The sequence below is a fragment of the Aptenodytes patagonicus genome, chromosome 6 (genome assembly GCF_965638725.1).
Source record: "Aptenodytes patagonicus chromosome 6, bAptPat1.pri.cur, whole genome shotgun sequence".
NCBI classification, from domain to species: domain Eukaryota; kingdom Metazoa; phylum Chordata; class Aves; order Sphenisciformes; family Spheniscidae; genus Aptenodytes; species Aptenodytes patagonicus.
Window position 1 is genome coordinate 9,372,637 of NC_134954.1, and position 22,887 is coordinate 9,395,523.

General features: G+C 38.8%; 1 protein-coding gene across 5 annotated transcripts in view; it reads left to right on the top strand.

Moving 5' to 3' along the window:
* ACAP2 (ArfGAP with coiled-coil, ankyrin repeat and PH domains 2) overlaps positions 1-22,887 on the top strand; it is a 70,716-nt gene that overhangs the window by 1,031 nt on the left and 46,798 nt on the right. For all 5 annotated transcript variants that reach the window (XM_076341056.1, XM_076341057.1, XM_076341059.1 and 2 more), the window contains exons 2-4: positions 18,543-18,600; positions 21,272-21,391; positions 22,734-22,787. In XM_076341056.1, coding sequence (XP_076197171.1) covers positions 18,543-18,600; positions 21,272-21,391; positions 22,734-22,787 — 232 coding nt within the window. The remainder of the gene's footprint in view (positions 1-18,542; positions 18,601-21,271; positions 21,392-22,733; positions 22,788-22,887) is intronic.

The following is a 22,887-nucleotide window of genomic DNA, read 5'->3' on the forward strand; positions in this document are numbered from 1 at the left end:
GCTGTAGGCTTACTTCTGCTTGTGTTGGGCAACTTTCCCCTTCACCTTTCCCTGTGCTTTTATCCATTCTATATATATATTTTGCACCATTGTGTCTACTCAACATAATTCTGCCTCTCTGTTGGATGCGTGGCTGGCCTGTCCACACAGACCCACTTTCCGTGCCTGGTATCACCCTGCTAGCTGATGGAGAGGCAAACAGCTCCGTGACTTGATGTGATGTGTCACTGCTGTGCCCCTCCTGTCCTGTGCTGAGCCCATGCTTGGAGCGCCTGTGGCTCTGTGGTGGGCAGAGGCTGGCTGTTGAGGGAAATAGTCCTGCTCTGGTCTCTGGCTGTGTGTTTGAGCCTCCTCTTTGTGTCAGCTTTAGCAATCGTGTGGTTCTGGGATGTGGCGGAAGCTGGAGAAGAAGGTTTGAATGGCTTACCCCTGGCAGAAGTTGGAGTTCTTGTTCTTCCCTCCCTTGCTCCTGTCTGTGCTGCCAGCTTGACCCTGGCTGCTTCTGCCACGGGTTTTTCTGGTGACCGTGACTTGTACTGTTGGATCCTTCAATGAGCTAGCTGCCCTGGCAGAAGAGACTGGATGGTTTTCTGCCAGGTTAGTGAGTTGAGTCAGCATCACAAGGGGTGTGAAACCTACTAAAGCTTATGGGGAGGAGGAAGAGGAAACTTCACTGCCAGAAGCAAGGCTAGAGGAAGGCAGTGGGGAGTGAGACCTCCCCTGAGGTAGCAGGGAGCTTTTACATTGGCTTAGCTGTTCCACAAAACTTTGCCCCCAGTTGGACGTGCTTGCTAGTATATGTACTTTCTGGCACAACTACGTTTAATGTGGGTCCATCCCATTTGGTGACAATGCAGTCTTAGATTGGTTTAATTTAACCGTAGAACTATACCATTAAATATAATGTTGTTGTGTGGTGGGGTTTTTTTTTTAATGACCGATACCTGCTGAAGTATAGAATACACTTGAGAAAGCAAGAAATTGTGACTAAAATTTGTGAGCAGAAGTGTGCTGCTGTCTCTTCAAGTTAAGACATACCAGTTCATTTGAACTCACTTTGTATCATTCTCCTTTTGCCCCTCTTGATTCCTCTCCTTCAAAGAGAGAAACTGGAAAACCCTTTGTCAAGGTCTTCTAGTACATTGTGGTCTTTCTGACAGTCTCTGATACTACTACCTTTGAAGAAATTGCAGAAAACCTTATGGTGTAATCACCTGATGCCACCAAAAAATCCTTACAACCTTTAATTGATAGGAAGTGGTTAAAATCATGAAGCAAAAATCCTGTAGTATTTCTGAAAAAAAATTGTATCTTTCATCATTAATCATTAGTATTTGCTGTTATAACTTTAGTCGTTCTTATGAATTACCTAAACCAAATACTAGAAGCCTTCTAAATGAAGTTTACTGCAGTGGTTTTATTAAGGGATGGTAGAGACAGTAATGTAGAGCAAGGTCATTACAAAGTCCTAGCGTTCTTGCAGGGAGTAGTGTGGACATAAAGCACCTTCCTGTGCTGTGTTCCTTATCTTACAGCAAAGCAGAGCTGCAGCTTTCTCCTGACCTTGCTGAGCAGGTGGGTGTAGTCTCCGTCCTTCCCATCAGTATACCTGTTGGAGCAGTTAAATAAACCTGTTGGGAGGCATCTAGTGTACAGAAATGTCATAGTTTACTTTCTTACAGTCGTGGAGAGAACTGGGAGGACGTGGGTGAATCAGAGTTCCTGAGTCACGAAATCCCTGTTTTCACAGTGAGCTATTTAAATTTTTTAAAACGTGCTACTACATACAGCTTCAGACACATGGCTTTCTTGCTTCTCTGTTTCTCATGAAGTTCATGTTGATCACTTTTGGCTTTGAGATGTAATTGGGAATATCATAGTTACCCGAATCAAAGAAATAAAGGCTTGTTTGCTTGCTTAAAATGCATATGAAGGGAGCATGGGTTGTCGCTGTTGAGTTGCTGATATGTGATAGATAATAATGGCTGTAAAGATTCACGTCAGAAGTATGGTGGGTTATTTCATAGTAAGGCATGCCTTTTTTTTCCCCCAGTACATAAACAAATCTTTGAATCATGAAGCAGTGATGGCCTACTGCATCACTAGGCTTGTAAACTTATGACATACCAGATCAGTTTGGGGTTGGGAACTTGAGGTTTAGAAACTGATTTTGAAAAGGGTAATGGAAAAGGTTATGAATTCAGCATGCTTTTGCAAATTTGCAATTGTGGTGTGTTTTTTTTTTTTTAAACCTACTTTGAAAATCATCTCGCTGAGATCGCATGCCTTTTCTTCATGACTCCCTCTCTTAATGTATGGACAGACCAAAAATCTAGCAAGGAAATGCATTTGCAGTTCTCCTACAGCGTGTCAATGACTTCCCATCAAATAAAGAAGTTGCTTAGGGAGGGGCCTTGGAACAGTCCTTGAGTAGTAAGAACTGAGCTGTGCTGGCAAGTTCTGTGTATATAATCAGGAATTCCTGAAGTGGTTTTTTTTATATGCAAATAGTATTGTGAAATAATACTTTCTCCTTATCTTTAAACAATGAGAATTTCAGTTTCAGAGTTTAATGTAACAAGCTTTTACGCTGATGTTTCATTTTCATTTTTTCTTCTTGTAACTAAATAACGTTTTCTCTTAATGAGTTGACGTATGCAGTGTAGCAGCCACATGAATCACTCTGAACCTAAATTTTTAGAAAGGAGAAGCAAGTTTAAGTGATGTGGAAATCTATCTGCTGTAAGTAACAGTTAACAATCTTGATAAAGAACAAGTAATAGAAAAAGCAAAATTCTGTTGCTTGCGATGTGTGCAATTGTAAGAACTCTCTAGAAAAACCTTCAGTCTGTTCCAATCTTTAAAAATGCATCAGTAAAAAGCTGTGTATTGCTGAGATAATTTCTTTGTCCTTATCTGTCACTGTTGCTGAAGTTTAAAATTTTTTTGTATTTAATTTTGTATTCACTTCCTGAGACCCCAGCTGCAGAACAGATGATGGATGAACAAGGTAGATGAAAGAATATAAATGAAACTGTTGCCAATTACCATTCTTGGTAAATCTCAGGGGTAGTTTCTGGGTAGAACCGCTGGTTATAGTGTATGCCCTTTAAAGGGACTTGTCTGAGGAGTCTTCCATTTAGATTGAACTAAAGCATTGCTTTGTGTATGCAGGCCTGCAGTGTAAGTAAGACTGGCTTGTCACTGAAGTTCCCTGGTATGTGTGTTGGTTTTTGTCTTCTGTGGCTTTGGTTCTGGTCTGTCTAAATGGGGCCAGCTGAGATGCGCCTCATGCTTATGGGGGGGATGCAGGCTGAGTAGGTCACTCGTGCCACTTTATGGCTTTCTAGACTTACGAATTTTTTTTTTCCTCTTCTTTAGCACTGTGTAACCAAAGTTTAGTCACTAAGCATCTGTTTCCCAGGTAACAGGAAGTGTTTTGTCACTTTAAAATATGAGTAATATAAGAAAGCGAGTTATTTAACTGATTTGGAATAGGTCTGGTTCAGTAGTCAGAGGAATTATCGTATGTGCCTAACCCATATACTTTGGTCTGCTTATTACTTTCTGAAGAAGACATAGAAATCAGAACAGTAATAAACTTGTCCCTTCTGTGTTGGCTTCCAGTGGGTATGGTGCTGCAGTGCAGCCTGCTTCCTAAGCTGCTGCGTTACAGTACTGCGAGTAGCAAGTAAACCCCTCTTATTCAGCATGGGTTTATAGCACAGGTAATCTGTGTGTGGTTATGGTACTGTTGAAATCACTGAGGCTGCTCATGTGGCTAAACTCAGCCACATTTAAGGTGTTAAGAGGTATGTGACCAAGAACTCTGTCTGCATACAAAATCTGTTTGTTTTGCTCAGACTTACCTAGCTGGTTTAGGAGTAATTTCGAAAGAAACGTTTGGTCTGGGTTTTCTGCCCTTGGTGTTTGGGACTGAAAAGCAAGTTTTTAACTTACTTGGCAAGGCAGGGTGGAAAGTATTGCAGAAGAACAGAAAAAGAAAGATACAGTAAATTGAAAGAGAAAGCTGCCAAACATTTGCTTGTATGTTTGTGTTTACCACTTTTCATACTTAATGTGGTTGTTATAATTTCCAGTATGTGATTGTAGAACAGCACTTTTCATAGCTGAAATGTAGTGACGTGGAGGACAATCTTAGTGGGATGCTGGTGAGTTACACGTCTACAACATCTCTGCCCATACTGCTAGGAGTCTGAAGGAGTTAGTTAAACAGAGTGCTTCTAGATTTCTAATTCTTCGCTTTTGTGGAGATGACAGTGAATGTGCTGTTCTACTCAGACTCTAGTCAATGATTTATTTATTTTTAAATCTGTGACTGCATCTTTCAAATGTATGTTAAGAAAATAATTGACCTAAAGAAAGGGGGATGTATTGGAAGACAGGACCCAACGTTAGAGCATTTTCTTCTAGGGCAGTCGTACTAGAGTAAAGAAGTTTCATCGAAGATCCCTCTCAAATACATTTCATGAAAATCTCTCACACTGAAATCTTTTAAAGCCTTTTCAAATTTAATAGTAACTTGTTACAGTCCTTCCTAATGGAGATTAGAGAAATGTGTCCTGAAATCAGGTTGTCTTGATTTGGTTAGTGCACCTAAATTGTTTTAATTAAAAGAAAAAAAAAAAAAAGTAGGCTGTGATAATTTTGTATTACAAAGGTTAGGGCTTTTTAATGGTGATTCTGATTCTGTTTCTTTGTTGTTTGATTATAATTTATGTTAAGTAACAGCAAACCAAAAAATCTTAACTATATCTCAAATTGCTAATAAGAACTTAAAATGTTAATTTCCTTGGTTTTGGTCTTTTTAAGTTTTTATCTGGGAATGTTTAAAGAAACCCCACACCCTGAGAAGGGAGCTTACAGTGGAAGTAGTAACAAAATCTGCTAGCTATCATAATGTTGCTGTAGCACAGCAGCAGGATCAGTTGCTGAAGAACAGATATTAATTAAGCCTGTGCAACTGATCTTTAATGAGTACTTGCAGAATTAGAAGGACAGCTTATTTATGCGCGTGTGTGTGTGTGCGCAATGTAACTGTAATTATACAAGCTCTTACAGTCATTCAAGTTTTACATATGGATTTGAAGAGGTTTGGTTCTTTAGCCTGGAGTGTCTCATTTGTGTTGGCTGAGCACATCTCATGTAATTACATTAAGAACTAAAGTTACGGAGATGATAGTTTTATATTTGGGGGGGGAGGAATATCAATGTTAAAATCTCTGGAAATTAGGGTTAGTAAATAGAATATTCATTAGGAAGGTGGCAACTATAAAATAGAAATCTATCTATCTTGGGCTAGGTGGGCTTTGGGTAGCTTTGTTTTTTCCTGTATGCATCTGTGAAATCATTGGCCACCGAATAGCAAATGTGCTGATTTAGCTATGTTAGCAGTGTCCTGTGATCTTTTTTTCAGGCTTAGCTTCTTGACAACCTTATACTCAGAACTGTGTTATTTAGAGTCAGCATTTTTCCCGTTCTTACTTCGTGCAGTGAACAATATGACTTAAGTTATTCGTAAAGTTTTACTATAGTAAATAATTCTAAAAAGTCCCCAAAGCAAACTCCATTCTGATAACCTGCTTTGGGAGAAAAAGGAAAGGAAAATATCTAATTTTCATTGGCTACAGAAACATTCCTACTGAAATTCTGGTTTACAGAGCCAAGAAGCCTTTGCCTGGGTCTTGATGCAGGCCTTTCTGGTTAAATCAATTAGTTTAGTATCTCAAGGAGATGCAAATGCAGAAGTGTCATGAGGGAGTGCAAAAAAAAAAAAAAAAAACCCAAACCACTAAACCCCGCCATGCAGTTACTTAATGTTATGTCTTACAGTGCCTTATGTTTACGTGGGCAGGAAATAGAAGAATAATTCTGACTAATGTACTTTTTTTTTTGCCTCTCACTTGTACATGCAGAATTCAGTTTAAAAACGTGTAGAAGTTTAAACTGTGTAAATGCATTTGTGACCTTTTTGAGCAGATACCGTGCTGTTTGTTTGAGATGCCAATATCCCTGTGAGTTTAGGTAATAATTTAGGTGGTTTGCTTTTTGATAGTGACAGATTTGTAACAAAAATAACAGCTAAAGTATCTGTCTGCAATGGAAGACCAATATGAGGAAATGTCGATTAGCATGTGGACTGTAACATTATTTTAATATATACAGGAGTTTTCCATACTTCTTTGTGACAATATAAATCCTGGTTTTGTTGCCATTCTTTCATACGACTAAAAGATTAGATCAAGAACATGAGAAGGAGTAGGTATTATCATTATGATCATAAACTAAACAATTCTAAGCAGTCCAGTAAAGTAGACTAAAACATTGTTTTGCCTTCCTGATGATCTCTTCAAGAGGAGTCCTTGCATATGCAGAAGAATAATTACTTTACGGTTAACATTTACTTTGTGAATATTAAAAGTAGCCAGGCCTCAGACCTAGGGTAAATCAGTTGTTTTCTTTTGATGCACTGGGCATAATTTATGCCTGCATGGAAGAGAAATCTAATTTATGGGATGATGTCCTGTATACATTTTCAAACTGTTAAGACATGAGGATAGACTGAGAAAATAATTTGCTGCAAAATAGGTCCTTCGAGTGTTTTATGAATGAGAGGAGGTTTTGAACAGAGAAAATGCCTGTCAGATGGCTGGCAAACTTGCTTGTGTGGCATGAATCTTTCTGTGAATCAGGCTTTCTGTTTGCTGTTGTAAGTTTTCTGTTTGCATATTGCGGAGTCTTAGAATTTCAGGCACGATGTGCTTGAATAATTTTTAGAGTTCATATGTCAATAGTAATGGGGATTTAAATAGTTGTATTGTGGTTTTGCATGAGAGAGAGTCTAACAGTAGTCAGTGCACATGCACAAACTACCTTTTTTCTTTTCATGAATTAATGATATGCCTTCAGTAACAGTCATTAAAGGAAGACCTCTGCTGACAATTTTTTATGAAAAAACATAAAGCAGAGCTAGTGATCAGTTTGCACGATGTGATTTTAAAGTTTCTAAAATTCCAAAATGTATTTTTGTATTTTAAGCTGGATATAATACAAAGAGACATTGGAGAAGCCATACGTAGTGAAATGTATTCTGCCTGACAAAATTTAAAAAAACAAGTTCTGTACAAGAGAATTCCAGATTTCCATCTTTCTGGGTGCCAGATGTTAATTTAAGTAGGAACACATGGATATCAAACACACTCAACATTTCTGTGCATTTTAAATATCCTAGTCTTCAATTATTAGTCATCTTGTAATTATTTTTAAAAGATGTATAACTTCTGTAATCCTGTAGATCATGTAACAGGTTTTTGCGTACTGATGTTTAGAATGACATTTTGTGGATTGAAATTTAAATGGAATTCGCTCCTTTGGTACAAAGGAAAGGCATGTTGTATTCAGAGTCTGACTTCTGGCCATGAATGTTATCCCTTCTGCCTGACAAAACAGAGGTTTGGAATTTGAGCTGGGAGATGGGGTTTGGTTTTCTGCTCCGTGGTCTCTACCCAGGGAGGCACTGAGCCTCTTCTGTTCCCTTCTTCACTGCTGCAGCGATCCGAGCTGGGTTCAGGGCTCCTTCAACTGCTTTGCACAGTGGTGGTGGCTGGTGTGAGCCAGTGCCAGGAGACCTGTCCCACTCTTTGGTGCCTTCCTAGACTCCAGCTCTCCGGTGATTCCCTTGCTGCTACGGCTGCTCGTCAGTGGGCAGTAATGGGAGACTGAATGTTGCTTATTGTTAAGATAGAAAGGTGCAGCTTGTGTGTGGGTGTTTTGGTTTGTTTAGAGTACTTTGTGAAAGTAGTCAGACTCTGCATTTGACTGGATTCTTCTGGTGAACTTTAATGTAAAGAACATGTAGTGTTATTACAGTATCATTGGTTTTATGTAACATGCTGTTGCTAATGTACTTCAGGTTTAAGATGACCTAAGTGAGAGCTGGGTGGGTGAAGAAGAAAAATAATGTAGGTGGAGCGGTGTTGGGCCATGAGATCTTAACTGGGACTTGCAAAAGGCATTAAGGAGACTCACTACTCGAGTGGAAATGTAGGTTCTATCTTGTCTTTCCTAGACTTGGAGCATTCATGTAAGTTGGCTGGAGTTCCTGTCTGTATAGAGAGTTCAGTAATTAATGAAATAGGCCCCTTCTTTCTTAACTTCCTTAAACAGGAAAAGTAGAGTTCATCTCATCTACTGTGTAGCCATCTCTCTTCTTAAGGCAGATCTTGGCTTAGGCTCCTTCAAATCTTAATGAAAAGTAATAGTTGTATCCCAAGTGGCTCTTGATTTGTTTTAGCCATATGTGTCAGAATAAGGTGAACTGCACCCTGGAAATAGCATGTTTCTACTTTATCGCTTCCAAAGGTGATTTAGATGACTAACTCGGGTATCTATGCATAGATATCAGTATTTGATCAGATAAGGCACGCTACAAGAATAAACACATGTATTGGCTTTGCCGGTCAGGGTTGTTATTGAGGATAAAAACTGTTTAAGATGACTGAGGAATCTCTGATGTTTCATTGAGGATGCAACTTCTGGCTGAATTTGTGTGTTGCTAAATTGGTCTGTTAGAAAAGTATACGCACATGTGCACACCATCTCTACAGGATTATTCTCCAGAAGAAATCTCCAGTTTGTGGAGAATGATTTTTTTTTTTTAAAGTACTCATTTAACTTCCTGGAGTGCTTGATTTTGTCAAGTGTCTGATTCTGAAGAATGTATCTGCCTGTTTATTCTGTCCTACTTGATTTATCCCAAAGTGAATGATGAAAAATGACAAGATGAAGTGTTAAATGTGCCTACTATTGCAAAATATCCACTATATTGTAAGTATTGATCTTGCAAGATGTTGTTTGAAAATATTTGCAGTTGATTTGAGATGAAAAACCTTTAGTATGTAATTAATAATGGATATGTAAGCTTCTGTTTGGTTGAGAAATAGCTTACCTGCAATTAACATCAATAGATGAATGAAAGCCCAGGGTCTTTAAAATCTCCCATTGACTGAAAGTCAGATACTAGGGAGAAAAGATACTAATTGTACCCAAAGAACATTTAAACCTTTTCCAGGGCTGTGGGTGTACCATATGCATTTGGTAGTTTTTATGTTATAATATTCCAAATGTTTATTTTTTAATTGTTCACCCATTATCATTTGAGAGGGATGAAGAGGAAAGGAGACTGGCTTTTCCAAATGTGAAAACAGTTAATTTGAGGAAAACACCAATACACTGCATTTCTGTATTCTCCTACTCCTAATGCTTATGTATGCTGTTATCTTGAGATTGGATTCATTTGACTGGCTGCAAAGGCATAAAGGGCAAACGAAGACTGTTTCTTTGCAATATGAGGGAACAATAAAACTACACAATGAAACTATTAATTTACATGTAAAATACACTCATGGTAACTGAGTGTGAGATACATGTATGTGTATACACCTAATAGCTAAACAAAAAATTCAAGTTCAGAATTTGTCTATTGCAACAAAGCTGCAACCTCCCCTCTGACTGTCCAATAGAGTGTTCTGATTTTGTGAAAGTGTATTACCAAAATACTCAGTTTCTGAAATGGACAAGAAGGGTTAATACTTGCTGAGGACTCGGTCTTCATAGCAAATCTGAAACTTTCCCTTGGCTTCCATAAAGAAGATCCACCTGGTATAACTGGAATTGTAGAGACCTAATGGTCCTTAGCTCTTCTGGAACATGGTGAGCTTTTGTTATAAAGGCTTTGCCATCTTATGGTGGTTTGGACACAACAGTGCTTTTCTAACTGTAGTAGGTCTAAGTTAGCAACTAAGGAAATTACAAAAAGAAAGGGACAGGTATTGCCTTATTTTTCTGAAATCAAGCAAACACGAGACTCCTATTAAGATTGTATGATATCTGTAAGGAATGCTCTTTGATTAATTACAGAGTACTCTGATCTCCAGTTGCCTGTAGGAGGTTTTCTGTACAGGTGGTTAAGTCTTGGTGTATCAGTTCTGAACGTATTGATACTGAGAATCCTATACTGGGGGAATCTAGTGATATTTACTCTCTGTTTTTCAGGCACTGCTACCCTGTCTTTTATATTGGCTGCATTTGAGGTACATAAGGGGTATCTTTCCAAATCAGGGATTATTTCCTCATTCTTCCTCAGATTGTTGTTACAGCTTTTAAATGAAAAGTTGACATGACTCCTTAGCATCTGACTAGGAACTCCAGGTCTTGAGGCTAATAGTTAGGGCAAAGCGTTTAGATGGAGGGATGTCCTATCTTGTATCCTTTGCAGTTGGTTGCTTGATGGTTACATTTATGATTCCACTTCCTGACCTTACTACATATTTGAGTTTTCAAATGTTGAAATCCTTCATTCCTTCTGCTGCTTCTGTGTTCAAGCTCCTGGGTAGTTGCTGAGATGTAAAAGATTAAAGCAGCCCTGTGATGTTTGCAAGTTTTCAGCAACAAGAAGTTTCTGCACAGCACCATCAGTTTCTTGAGCTTATTTCTGCTGCCCTTTTTTTTTGTTGCAACATCTTGATACTATAGTCCTACTTCCTTATCTGATAGTAAGGCCTTCTAAAAAGCTTTTGACTCATTCTTGAGATGTTGGAATCAGTAGTCAAAGTTGTGCAGGGCAGGTATTGTGATGTGTTGCATTCTTACCTGAGTTTGTTTAGCAATGTAATCAACTTTCTTGTCTGTGAAGCTTTCATGGTCACCATTGTGTCCCCATCTTGTTAACAATTGTCCCATAATGAACAAAACATTTAAGTTGAAAGATGAAGAAAATCCTGCTTATCAGAATCTTTGTGGAAGAAAAGGGTTGCTAATTTCCTACTTAGGCTTACTATCAGGCTCTCCTGGGGTAAAAAAGCTTAGGGGAAAAATATTACGCAAAACTACTGGGAGAAGAACACTGTTGGGCATTTCTGGCAATCTACTGCAGAAGAGTAACGAGAGAAAAAGCTTGAGAATTTAGGGCCAGCAGGTAGCACAGATGTCCTTGCAGACTGTGTATGATACATTAAATGCTGCTGCAAGTTTAGTGGTAATCAGTTTGACTCTCAGCTGTGTATATTAAGTGCAATAGAACTTCTTCCTTTTTGAAGACTGATTTGTTCATAATGTTATCTTTTGAGCCCTGTGTAGTCTCGCAGTAAAGAACAAATCAAGTGAAGCATGCATCTTAAAGGGATTTATTCTGTTTCTTTGTTATATCAAAGACCATATGAATTACTGAGGAGGAACTAAAATTTGTAGGTGAAGAAGACCTTAAAAACTGGTACCTACAAGCAGACTTTTGCTTTAATGATTAAGTGAATTCAGTAAATACCTTTGTCTTATTTCATTTGATTATTTTATAAGAGGAGAAATCTGACTTGAGGAATAGAAGAATGGCTCTTCTAATATTGAGGACTTGATTCTTGTTTCTTTTCTCTGGCGAAATTTGAAATGTGGATAGTGCTTGCTATAGACCTGAGAAAACTTGGGGTTTTATCATCAGCATGATAATCTTCAGTTCAGGAAATGCATTTCCATGTTTCAATCCACCAAGCTCATAGAAAATTTCTAGGATTTCGGGATGGGGGTGAAAAGAGTGTTACATTTCTGATTCAAAGTCCTACTGTTCACGTTGTGAAGTTTTTTCAAGCTATTGATAAAATGTTTTGTGGCGATGACTGAAGAATTAATAATGTAAGGAGTACTAGCATAACTGAGGAAGTTTTATCTTGGCATGTCAGGGAGCATTCATCATCTGTTCCTCAGCCTGGAGGGGCTCTGTGCCAGCAGGGAAAAATCTCTGCGGTGCCAAACCAGGACTTCAATGCACTCTGTGACAGGTTGCAACAGCGTTCTTTCTTCAGACCGTATTAATGGTTATGACACATCTCATAAGCTATAAAACTCTTTTTATGTGTATCCGTGCTGTTATCCAAGGTTATTAGGCCTTATTGTTCAGTGTATGACTTCTTTGTCCCTCAATATGTCATGTTTCTCTTTTAATCTGTGGTTGTCTGATGCCATTATACGTGTACCAAATGTAGTCCTTGTTAGCATGTGGGTTAAGATGCCTCTAGATACCTTTTTATATCTAACTATAGATGAAGGAAATCAAATTAACTACACAGTGATTGGAGGGAGCAGTTGATATGCTAGAGGGTAGGTCTGCCATTCGGAAGGACCTCAGCAAGGTGGAGGAAAGCACTGGTAGAATGCTCCTGAAGTTTAACCACGACAAATGTGAAGACTTCCTCTGAAAAGGAACAACCCCATGCAGCTGTGCTGGCAGACAGGGACCTTTGTGTCCTGGTGAACAGCAAATGGACCATTGGTCAGCAGTGTGCCTGTGCAGCAGTGAAAACTGGCAGTGTATTGGGCTGCATTAGCAAGACCATAGCTGGCAAGTTGAGGGAAGAGATGATTACCCTGTATTTAGCTGTCATGAGGTTAAGTCTGGAGTGTTATGACCAATTTGGGGCTCTGCCAGCAAAAGAAAGATATTACCAAAATGAAGGATGTGCAGCTAAAGGCAACTGGAATGGAGTACGTGGAGTTCAAGGAGAGGAAGAGGGCTGTGGCTTTCTTCAGGCTAAGAAGGCTCACAGAGGGTCTAATTGCTGTCTTCAGTTACCCAGTTCAGGTAATAGGTATAGTTGTGGGGTTTTGTTTTTAGGTGCACAGTAGAAAGAGATGATGATTGAAAGATGCAGCAATGCAAATGACTTGCACTGAGGGTTTAGCATGGGAACAGGTTGCCCAGAAAGGTTGTGTTACTTCCATCCTCCATTCTCATTCAAAGTGGAGAGGATCAGGAGTATTGGTTATTAAGTAGTTACAACTTGGTTTGGGTGGAACAGCATCATCAAATTATTCCCTTTTTAGTGTTTTTGCCATAGCTGTGTTATGTTACAGCCTCTTGTAGGTGAAATCTGTGTTGATTCTTGGATTTTTTAGCAGAGAGGACAGATGGGGTACGGAGGCTTGAAACGTGTCTCCAGTAGAACTGACTGTTTACTTGTTTGGTATGGTATTGCTATTTTGTCTTTTCTGTGACATTCACAACAGATTTCTATTTGGAGGACTTCGCTGTCAACATTGTATTTCTTTGTACAGTGGCATTAGTCATGGTGTTATGTGTGTTCCCCTGGCCTGATTTTACCCCCAGCAGCTAGTCTGTAGCTGTTTCTAAACAAATCTGTAAGTAGTTGCTTAGCATCTGAAATGTGATACCAGGGTGCAACTGCTGTGTGTGTGGAGAGAGAGCAGACCAATTAGGTGAGCAAGTATAGTATCTTGTCTGGTATACCTGCATTTTAATTTGCCTTTACATCATACTTAGAGCTTATAGTCCATCCTCTGATTAATGTCTACTGGCCTTTTTGCTGCCTGTCACCTGACAGGCTCTGGCATAGAGGAGACACTCCTGTAAATCATCAGGTACGTATTCTTACCTTGCACTTCTGTATCTCATCCTATTTCCAGTTTTTCACATTCAGTACTACATTTTTTGCAAGTTGTCTTTAAGGTGTTTTGAAGTTATCTTGCTTTGAAGTCTCTCTTACCATTATAAGAAACTTAGTGACTGATTTACTCCTATTTCCCTCTGTCACTGAGGATGCTGAATACAATCACTGTCAGGAGTGGTCCATGAGCAACTCCACTGCTGATTTTGTTTCAGTCTGATAATTGGGATCAAAAGCATTAGAAGTCACTGTCTTGCTGGCCTTTTCATCTGAATCTGGGCAGCACAGGTTGAAACCTAGGTTTGGTATCACATAAAGCTATAGCGTGAGTGCTTGGTAATTTTGATATGGTTTGATTTTTACACACATCTAGAGCTGTGATACTGCTGTGGGATGCACAGATAGCTTGCAGCTAATGTCTACTAGTGTCTGTATTGGGTTTGTATTTAACATGAGTTAGAATGATCATTTCCTTTTACTTTAGGCAGTTACGAACCAGCTTTATCCAGCAATTAGTGAGCAGTACATATCTTTGTAACTGCTTTTCAGTTTTCCTGATGTTCTTAAAGTTTAAAATGAAATGCAACTGAAGAGGACAAAGTAGAGTTAATCACAGTACCGTGTGCTTGTTGGTTCACGTTCCATGTTCTCTGTCCCTCCGAGGCTGAATGGCTGAATTGTTCTCCACTGGCAGTGGAGTGTGGTAATGCTTCTTTATTTAGTCTTCTGATATACAGCCAGTCTCATGAAATTATACTGCAGTAAATGAAAGAAAATGTGAATGTAGTCATACTTGAATATGTGTACTCAAATACTTCGATTTAGCTGTTGATAATTTGTGGCTAGTCTTGCACGTCAACTTTATACTGTTGAACTGTAGTGGATGTTAGTTGAAAGGACACGTTATCTGCAGTGAAGTCAAAGTTGTGCATTAAGGGGCTATTCTGCATAGAATATGTGCAAGTGGGAGAGCTGTGTCTTTCCAAGATTTGAAGACAAGACTTTAGCAGTAATATTATTGAAATTGTGATGGTGAGAATCTGTTATTCCCATTTTGTGAGTCCAAATACATGAATGTATTGAGAAGTCCCAGTCTGAATAGCAGTTGATTTTGTGTACTTGTTCCTATTCTTCTGAAAGTATATTCAAGAGGTGAATCTAAGATTTAGGCTTTAAGCTTTCCTCAATTAAAATTTAACAAAACCCACCAAACTGGAAAAATATTTTATTAATGGGCTTTTATTCTTTTGAATTTTTTTTATAGTGGGACATGTTAATTCTAGAATTAACAATAATTAATTGTTAATTATCCATAGCAGCTTTGACTTCTCCAATTTGTTGTTTGTCAGCATCTAATTTATAATGACTGCTGATTCCAGCCTCCTCACTTTCAGGAACGCAGTCTAAAAATGCAAGCTAGAACATGATGAATGAGTGAAAGACTAAAGGCAGGATGTGGCTTCGATGGCAGTTAGATATCGTTTGAAGAATAGCTGACTTTAAAAGTGTTGACCACTGCCACTTTTTACACTGTAAAGAGTAAACAGGCCAAGCAGACCCTTGTCTGTGGCCACAGTGTGCTTGGCATTATGGTTGGCAGCGTGTAGTGGTTTAGTTCAGGCTAAGTTACTTCCTTAGCACATGTCTGCAGCTCGTGGCCGAAGAGTGACCGATTCTCTTTCTAGAGGAGAGTTTAGCTGTCATCTTTCTGTTTGGTTTCTGGGATTTTTGGAGTTCCGTAGTACCTTAACCTGGAAGCAAGTCTTTCGCTGGTCACTTAAGGGGAGCGCTGTGATGGACACCAGAGAGTTCAGCTTTCCTTCATTGTATGCTGGGCTAGGTAACGGGTGACATTATCCTCATTTAAAAAGGCAGCTAAGTCAAGTCTTGAGTTTCCTTCCATCATCTCCTATATTCCTCCTGCATTGCAGCTATGGCTGTAGAGGAAGCTGTATCTAGCAAACTGAACTGTGTTTTGGGGGGGGTGGGGGGGGCCGCGGAGGAGAGGAGGAACAGCAGAGAAGAGAAGCACATTCCTGAAAGTCCTTGTTACGGAGCATGGAGAGTATGGGAGACTGCTCATTTATAAAAGCTGTCCTCCACCCTTAAGCAGCTGTTCTGGTTTTGTGCATTGCCATGCAGTGTTTGAACATCTCAGGACGCCACAGATGTTTGACTTTGATTTATATACTGAGACAGATTTGATCCTTATTCCTAATGCTGGAGCCTTCTGGCTAAGATTACCCTGATGCAAACCCTGCTCCCAGCTCCCACTTCACTAAGGAGCAACATTTTTGGTACATGTCAGGTCTGGCACTTGGTCCTCAGCTGTTTTATGACCACTTCCTGTGTTTATAGCTGGAAATTGGGTCTTGGCTGTGGACATGAGATTTACTTGGAATTATGACAATTTTCTGTGAACTTTAAGTAGTTCCTGACACAGATGTTTTAGAGAGAGAAATGCACCTTTGTATTTTGTGGCTTCAAAAAGTATTAAATTAAGAAAAACAAGGATAGCGTTAACGTAGCACAGCTCAGATCAGCTGTTCTTAATGTGTTCCCTAACCCAGTACGAAAACAATTTTTGTGACTAGATGGTGTTAATATATTATTAGATACATGTATCTGCATTCTGATAGTCTGACGGCATCCTCTCCATTCTTCTTATGCTTGTAATGCAGTGTTGGTCTAATACTGTGAATATGTTTGCACGAGAATAACTCCTCTGCTAGTTTTTATATGATGGAAACAGTGAAAGTAGCCAGTTCTATGCAAAGACACAAGGAGTTGAAACAGGGTTTGACTGGAACCTAACAGCTGTTTGATCCATATCCAGCTGTCCGGCCCAGATGGGCCTTCCCTCCATCATGTGGCAGTGGTGGGAAATAGCCCGGAGAACCAGCCTGGTGCTTCAGGGGCCTGTGGTCATTCAAAGATGATCTGCAAAGAATCATAGAATCATTAAGGTTGGAAAAGACCTCTAAGATCATCAAGTCCAACCGTCAACCCAACACCATCAGGTGGTGGAGGGGCTGTATGTCTCCCTTCTCCCATGATACCTCTTTCTGCTTTGCTCTATCTTTCTTTCTTGACCTGCCCCTCATCTTTTCAGTCTTTTGATGTTCTGTTGTTACTTCTCTTTCAGTTGGGCTTATTCTGTCTTAAAGTTTTCCCCTTGGAATAGAGCTTTAATTACTGAGCAGATGTGTTGTCTTCATTCTGCCTGCTCTAACTGCCTTTATCTCTCTTCTTCATCTTGAATCTTAGACTTTTTAGCTCATTAAGTCCTGTGGAGCTAGAACTCTTTGCTAGTTAAAGACACTAAAAAAAAATAATTCTTATCAGATCTTGCTGCAATTCTGTAAACAAGCTACTTAATCGTGCTTTTATGTTAATGCCAAAGAAACAAATAAGAATTGGTTGCACTGTGACTATAAACAAACAAATACAAAATTGCAGTCTAAATATTGAGATACTTTTCCTTACTTTGTTCTTTCCCTCCCCCCCTCTGTAATGCTCTCTGAAACAAGATTTAACTCTAGAGACTTAAATGAAAGTTAATCATTTATGGAAGAAAATAAAGTAAAAGAGAAATTGATGTTGCCTGAAATCCTTCATGGTCTGAAGCTAAAGAAGAGGCAGAAGCCAAAATGTAACTGCGCAGGAATGTGGTTAGATATAAAACCTAGGATGTAACTGTGGGAATGCCTTTAGATACAAAAATCGGAATGCAGCTATGTGTTAGTGAAATCTGCAAAAAGCTGGGAATGTCATGCTCAATGTTTGAGAACTGCAGGCAACTGGCAGTGTCTTTCAGAACTATTCTTGTAAAAACTGCTTTTCCTGAGTTTGGGGCCTGGTCCAGTCTTTTTTAAATTTTTTGTTCTTGGCTTGAACTCATGTGAACTAGAACGGAATTAGGAAGAGACAGTAAAGCTGTGGTTCTGTGTACTCTCCCCTCAGTGTTAAAGCTGGCTTAAGAAATTCCTGCTCCAAATTGTACTTCCCTGCCTGTCTCATTTTTTCCAGGAAGAGTTTTTTTGTAGGAGTGAAATGTGAAATGTATCTGATCCAATTTTCCAAAAAGCATTACAGAAAACTTCCTATTACTTTTTTTTTCCCCAAGACGGACTACTACTGGTGAACAGTGTGGCTCCGTGAACAGTTATGCTGAAATGACTGAAAGAATGAGGCGCCCTGTGATGGGAGCAAGGGATGGGAATACAGCTGTTCCTACCGACCTCTGTGTAATGTGAAATCCCAGCCTCGTTGAACAGATTTTTTTGTAGTGTAGCATTTGTTGCCAGAAATTAGTACATTCTAGCTCTCAGGGCAATAGCCTGATGAAACAACAACATTCATGAACTCACTGAACAAAGTGTCATCCTTTCTCAGTCTCCTATTTTTTCAGGTAGCAATAAGCAAGGAAGGAGGTATCAAAGGCAACACCAGCTCTCAAGCAAAAAAAGTTATGCTTTAGAAATGCTTCATGAAAGCAACTTTTACTGGCGAGTAAAATTTGACTGGCCTGAAAGTTGCAACCAATCTAGACTAGAGGCAAATGACATAAACAAATGTGCCATTGAACTTACTGCTAAGTCAGTTGACTCACGGCAAATGCTATATTTTTCATAATCTCATTGCAAGGTCATTCATTAAATAGCTGTAAGTTTGCAGGTTTGAGCCAGGAGAGTCACCAAAATAATTACTTGAGAAATTTCACTTGGACTTTTAGTTTCTTTCCTTTGTTATTACCTTCAAACTTACAGACTATTGGCTATACAATAATAGAGGAAACGTATTTCAATGTGACAAACATTAAGATTAATAAAATTTCATTTCAAATCTTTATTACTAAACTATATGTTTTATCAGTGATGTAGTCTTTCTTCTTTTTACTGTCAAATTTTCTGCAATTCTTGTGGTTCTCTAAAATCTATGCTGTTTTATAGTTGAAATTTAAGTGAAACTGTGGTGGCAGTAAATGGGTTAAATTAACATGTCCCTTCCCCCAGTCCCAGAGTATTTTTGTGTAAAGTTTTACAGGAAAACGTTTTTTTAACCATGCAGGGCAGCTTTAGAAGAAGTAGAAGGAGATGTGACAGAACTGGAACTGAAACTTGACAAGGTAAGCTTTTTAATTCAACAATGTCTGCTCTGAAAAATGTGAAAAGATGCATTTAGGTTTTGTTTTAAAGTTCATAGCTGGGAAGCGGCAGTGGCCGCCGACCAAGGGTTCTGCTCTAGCAGAGAGAACGGATCTGGGTCGAGTGCACAGCTGGGCCCCAGAGACCCAAGCTTGAGTAAGGGCAGCAACAGCCAGCGTGGACTCGCTTTCTCCCCCAGCTGAGGGTTTGGATTGTGCAATACCCTCCTGCCCGTATGGCCCCCTGCCCCCTCGCGCTCATGTGACTCAGCCCCACAGTGGGAGCCGCATGCAAACTAATTCAGCTTTCATGTGAATTAAAAGCCAGGGGTTGGCCATCCCCGCATCGAGAGCTTATTTTTTATGACAACTGCAGACTGTGAGGACATCTGGATACTCTTTGTTCTAGAGATTTGAAGTCAATGCTTTCTGTCTTTGGTAGTCTGCGGCACAGTCACAGCAGGAGAGAGAGAGAGATACATCCTTCACTTTTGTCTGGAGGACTTAACTACTGTAAAATTCATCCTGCTTTTTGTTGTGCTTTGTGCACGTATATAAAAGGTTATATGTAGCATCTTTTCAGGGCCTTACAATCCATTTATTGGTTTCCTAACCAGAAGTATTTGGAGGGTGGCTTATTTTTGTTCTACATCTGTAAAGAGTCTCCTTTCCTTAGCATTTTATGCTAAATGTTTAAAATTATTTGTTGCCTGTGTTTTAATGTGGTAGGCAGATGTCATTTTTTCACCTCCTTAGCTACTTTTTGAATATGAACTTTTGTTCCTGCAGCTGCAAGTTGGCTGCAGAAAGATAAAGACGAAGTCAGTGTCAAGTGTAGTGTTAAGTCTGAAGACTTTTTGTTACTTCTTGTAATAATATTTCTAGCTTTTGTAGTTAATAATGTAACCATTTGCTCTTTCAAAATAAATTTAAGACACGTTTTGATTTGGTGTGAATTTTGGTGAAACTGATGGGTGTAAGACACATTTTTACTGTAGGGGTGATGAATCTGGTTTGGTAAATTAAACTATTTAAAGTATTTAAAGGATCTGAAAAATCTTTCTTGGAAGTTTGTGTTTTCCACCAGTCTAACAGGGTCATTTTTGGGGAAAAGAATTCTCAAATTCCTTAAGGGGCATGAATAATGCCTTGCCCCCAGCCTCTGGCAGGAGGCCAGTGCCAAACATATCATTCTATCACGTAGAAGCTATAATTGTAGTATTACTCTTTGCCCCGAGACAGTATCCTAGTTCTCTTTAAAACAAAAACACCCAAACCTGTTTGCTCCCCTGACAAGAAAGCAAGTACACAAGGTAAGTATTTAAGTAGTTTAATTGCAATGTGAAGTGTAAGTGATTTAGTATAATGCTTAAGTTAAAAGCCAAGCTTCTTGTGTGAGCTGAAGTAACTATGGCCTGAGGGTAATGATTTGTTTAGACTTGGTTCGTAACTTTTTCTGCTCAGTTATCCATACTAAACTTAGTTTTATTTTCCCACAATTGTGACTTTTGGGCTACATTATCTGCATTTTTTTCTCCTCTGGAGTAAAGGACACTGTGTTCAGGATTGTGAACCATAAGCAAAAGCGAAGGAAAAAAAGGATCGTGTTGGTAGTGATTTTTCTGTCCACTGTTCAAGCAACTTGGCCATTCATCAGAATGAGGGAGATGATGCTCGGATTTCTTCTTTTCCTGAGAGGATCTGAGTCAACATAAAAATTACTGGGTAAATAAGGCAGGAAGGTCACTTGGGTGGTTTCCTTGCCCCAACATAGGATCAAGTACCTCTATGTTGTTCTTCATGAAAATTTGTCTAACATCCTTGAAAAATCCTTCAGAGACGAAGGTTCAATCTTCTGATTTTATTCTCGGTTTGGTTTAGCGTGGAGGAACTCAATTATAATACGCCTTCTCTCAAGAGAGCATCTTACTGATTGCACTAATCATTCTTTCTTTCATTAATGGCCCAGTACATAAATGGTTCAAAAAGTGGGAAAACATCCATCCCAAGATACTGATGACCTTCATATCAGACTCTGCAGTACCATGATAGCTAAGGTGCTGACCTAAGCAGTGAGTGGTAGGGATGGAAACCCATCAGAAAAAGACTAGTCTGTTGTACGAGTGAAAACATGATTGATTTCGCCTTCTGAGATGTAACCATCTCTCTTCAGTTGCGTCTTGTGCAGGTAGCCTTTTGCTCTCCTGTGCCTGTATTCTCAGTGTCTCAAGATGAAACAACTGGTGTGGGTTTCTTTTGGGATTTTTTTGCTCGGAAACCACAAAACACTTATAACTTGCTTGGGATCTAACCAGTTATGTTTTAGTTGCTGCACTTTTTGCCCTCATATAGCCCTCTCTCTTGAAATATGTGCAAAATCTCGGTTAACAATAAAACAAATAAAAAATAATAAAAAAAAATTATGAAGAGTAGTAACCTTCTCAATGGCATATCAGTTGACCTAGAGTAGTATTTTTATAGCTGTCACTATACAATAGAAAGCTTTTCACAGAATGTGGGGCTCTAAATTTAGAGTTTAACTTTTGAAATTTTTGTTTCTTAGACTTAACTAAGCTCAGTGTGTTTCATATTTATATGGTGTTGTAAAAAACAAAACAAAAAAACTTCCACTTTGTCATTTTTTCCTCTTTAGCTGGTGAAGCTTTGTATTGCAATGATTGATACTGGGAAGGCATTCTGTACAGCCAACAAGCAGTTCATGAATGGAATTCGAGACCTTGCACAATATTCCTGTAAAGATGCATTGGTTGAAGTAAGTTGTTTAAGAGGTGAAAATGGAAGAAGAAAAGCATAACTTAAAAGGGGTAAAATATAACAGTTGGCAAGAGAAGTAGTTGAAGTTTATACTATTATTTGCCTTTTTGCTCCTTTTTCTTTGAGATGTCTTAAGAGTGAGCTTTTTTTGACTGTGGTGCACTGCAAGTGTCTGTGCTGTTTAGCTTCAGCTTTAACCTGCAATGGCAAGGTTTTCCAAATTCCAGAAAATATGTATTAGGTTAGGAATAGTCATCTTGGGAGGAGTGGAGAAAGTCAGGTTGAAGCTGTGAACAGCTGCCCTGTTTACTTTGCTAAATAAAGGGGATCTAATAATGAGATCCTAAGAGCCAGTTCTCTGCAACTAATTCCCTGAGTTGATCTCTTGGGTCCTGGAACTGGCACTCCCTAATACATAGAAATTTAAATTTTTAAATGTACAGAGCCCGCTTTGATGGTGGGCTCTGACTGATGTCTTGTCAGGCTAATTTGGAACACCTAATATTTCCTGTCTGTTACTTTGAAATGAGGTATGAAATTGTGTAATATGCAGGTATAATTATGTGCACATCTCTGTGTATATCATCTACACTTCATGTGTGTCATGTAATAGAACAGCAGTTGCATGTATGCATCCTCACACGCTAGTTGAAATAGATAATGCCTGTGAACTTCAGCATAGTCTGTGTGCAACTGAAACTGTTGTTGTCTGGAAATTTACTTGCTAGAAATGTAGTGCGGTGGCAAACTAGTAAAACTTACATTATTTGATTCCAAGTTGGCTTTTGTTACACTTGTGTAAGCAATAAGCAGTTATCTAAATATATTAGGGATCGTTGTTTTCTAACTGTGTTTGAGACATTCATGCTACAGATTGATGTCGATGTTGCTAAGCATATCAGCTGTGAGGCAGTAGTTCCTACAGTAAATGTGTGTGTACTGATGATTACACGATGTTAATGAGGTTTTTGGACTTAGAATATTAAACACTAATGACTATTAAGTAGTGTAATATTAAATATTGTGAATTAATGTGTTTAAATTATGTGAACTTCCCATAGTTCAGTCAACTTAATTTGAATTTTTCCTGCTTTGCTTCAGTTTGGTCCTTTATGTATAGGTAGGTAGCAGTAACATTTTTGTTGTTTGTAGCTTAAATAGATTTACTTGATATTACCCCCATGTTCTCCTTCTATCATAATGGTTTTAGTTTAGTAATCATGCTAAGGAAAATCAGTTCCCAAGTTCTTCACTGAAAAGCTGTAAACCTCTGAAACTTTGTTTTTGTGCTGTGTATTTGGTAGGGCTTAACTTAAACCACTTTGTTTTTCTCTTTACAGACCAGCTTGACAAAGTTCTCAGACACCTTACAGGAAATGATCAATTATCACAATGTAAGTATTTCTAGCTGAACCATGACACTCATAGCTTACCTCCAGTTATATTTGATAACAGAATAATGCTAAAGCTTCTCTTGTTGATAGTATTTGCAAA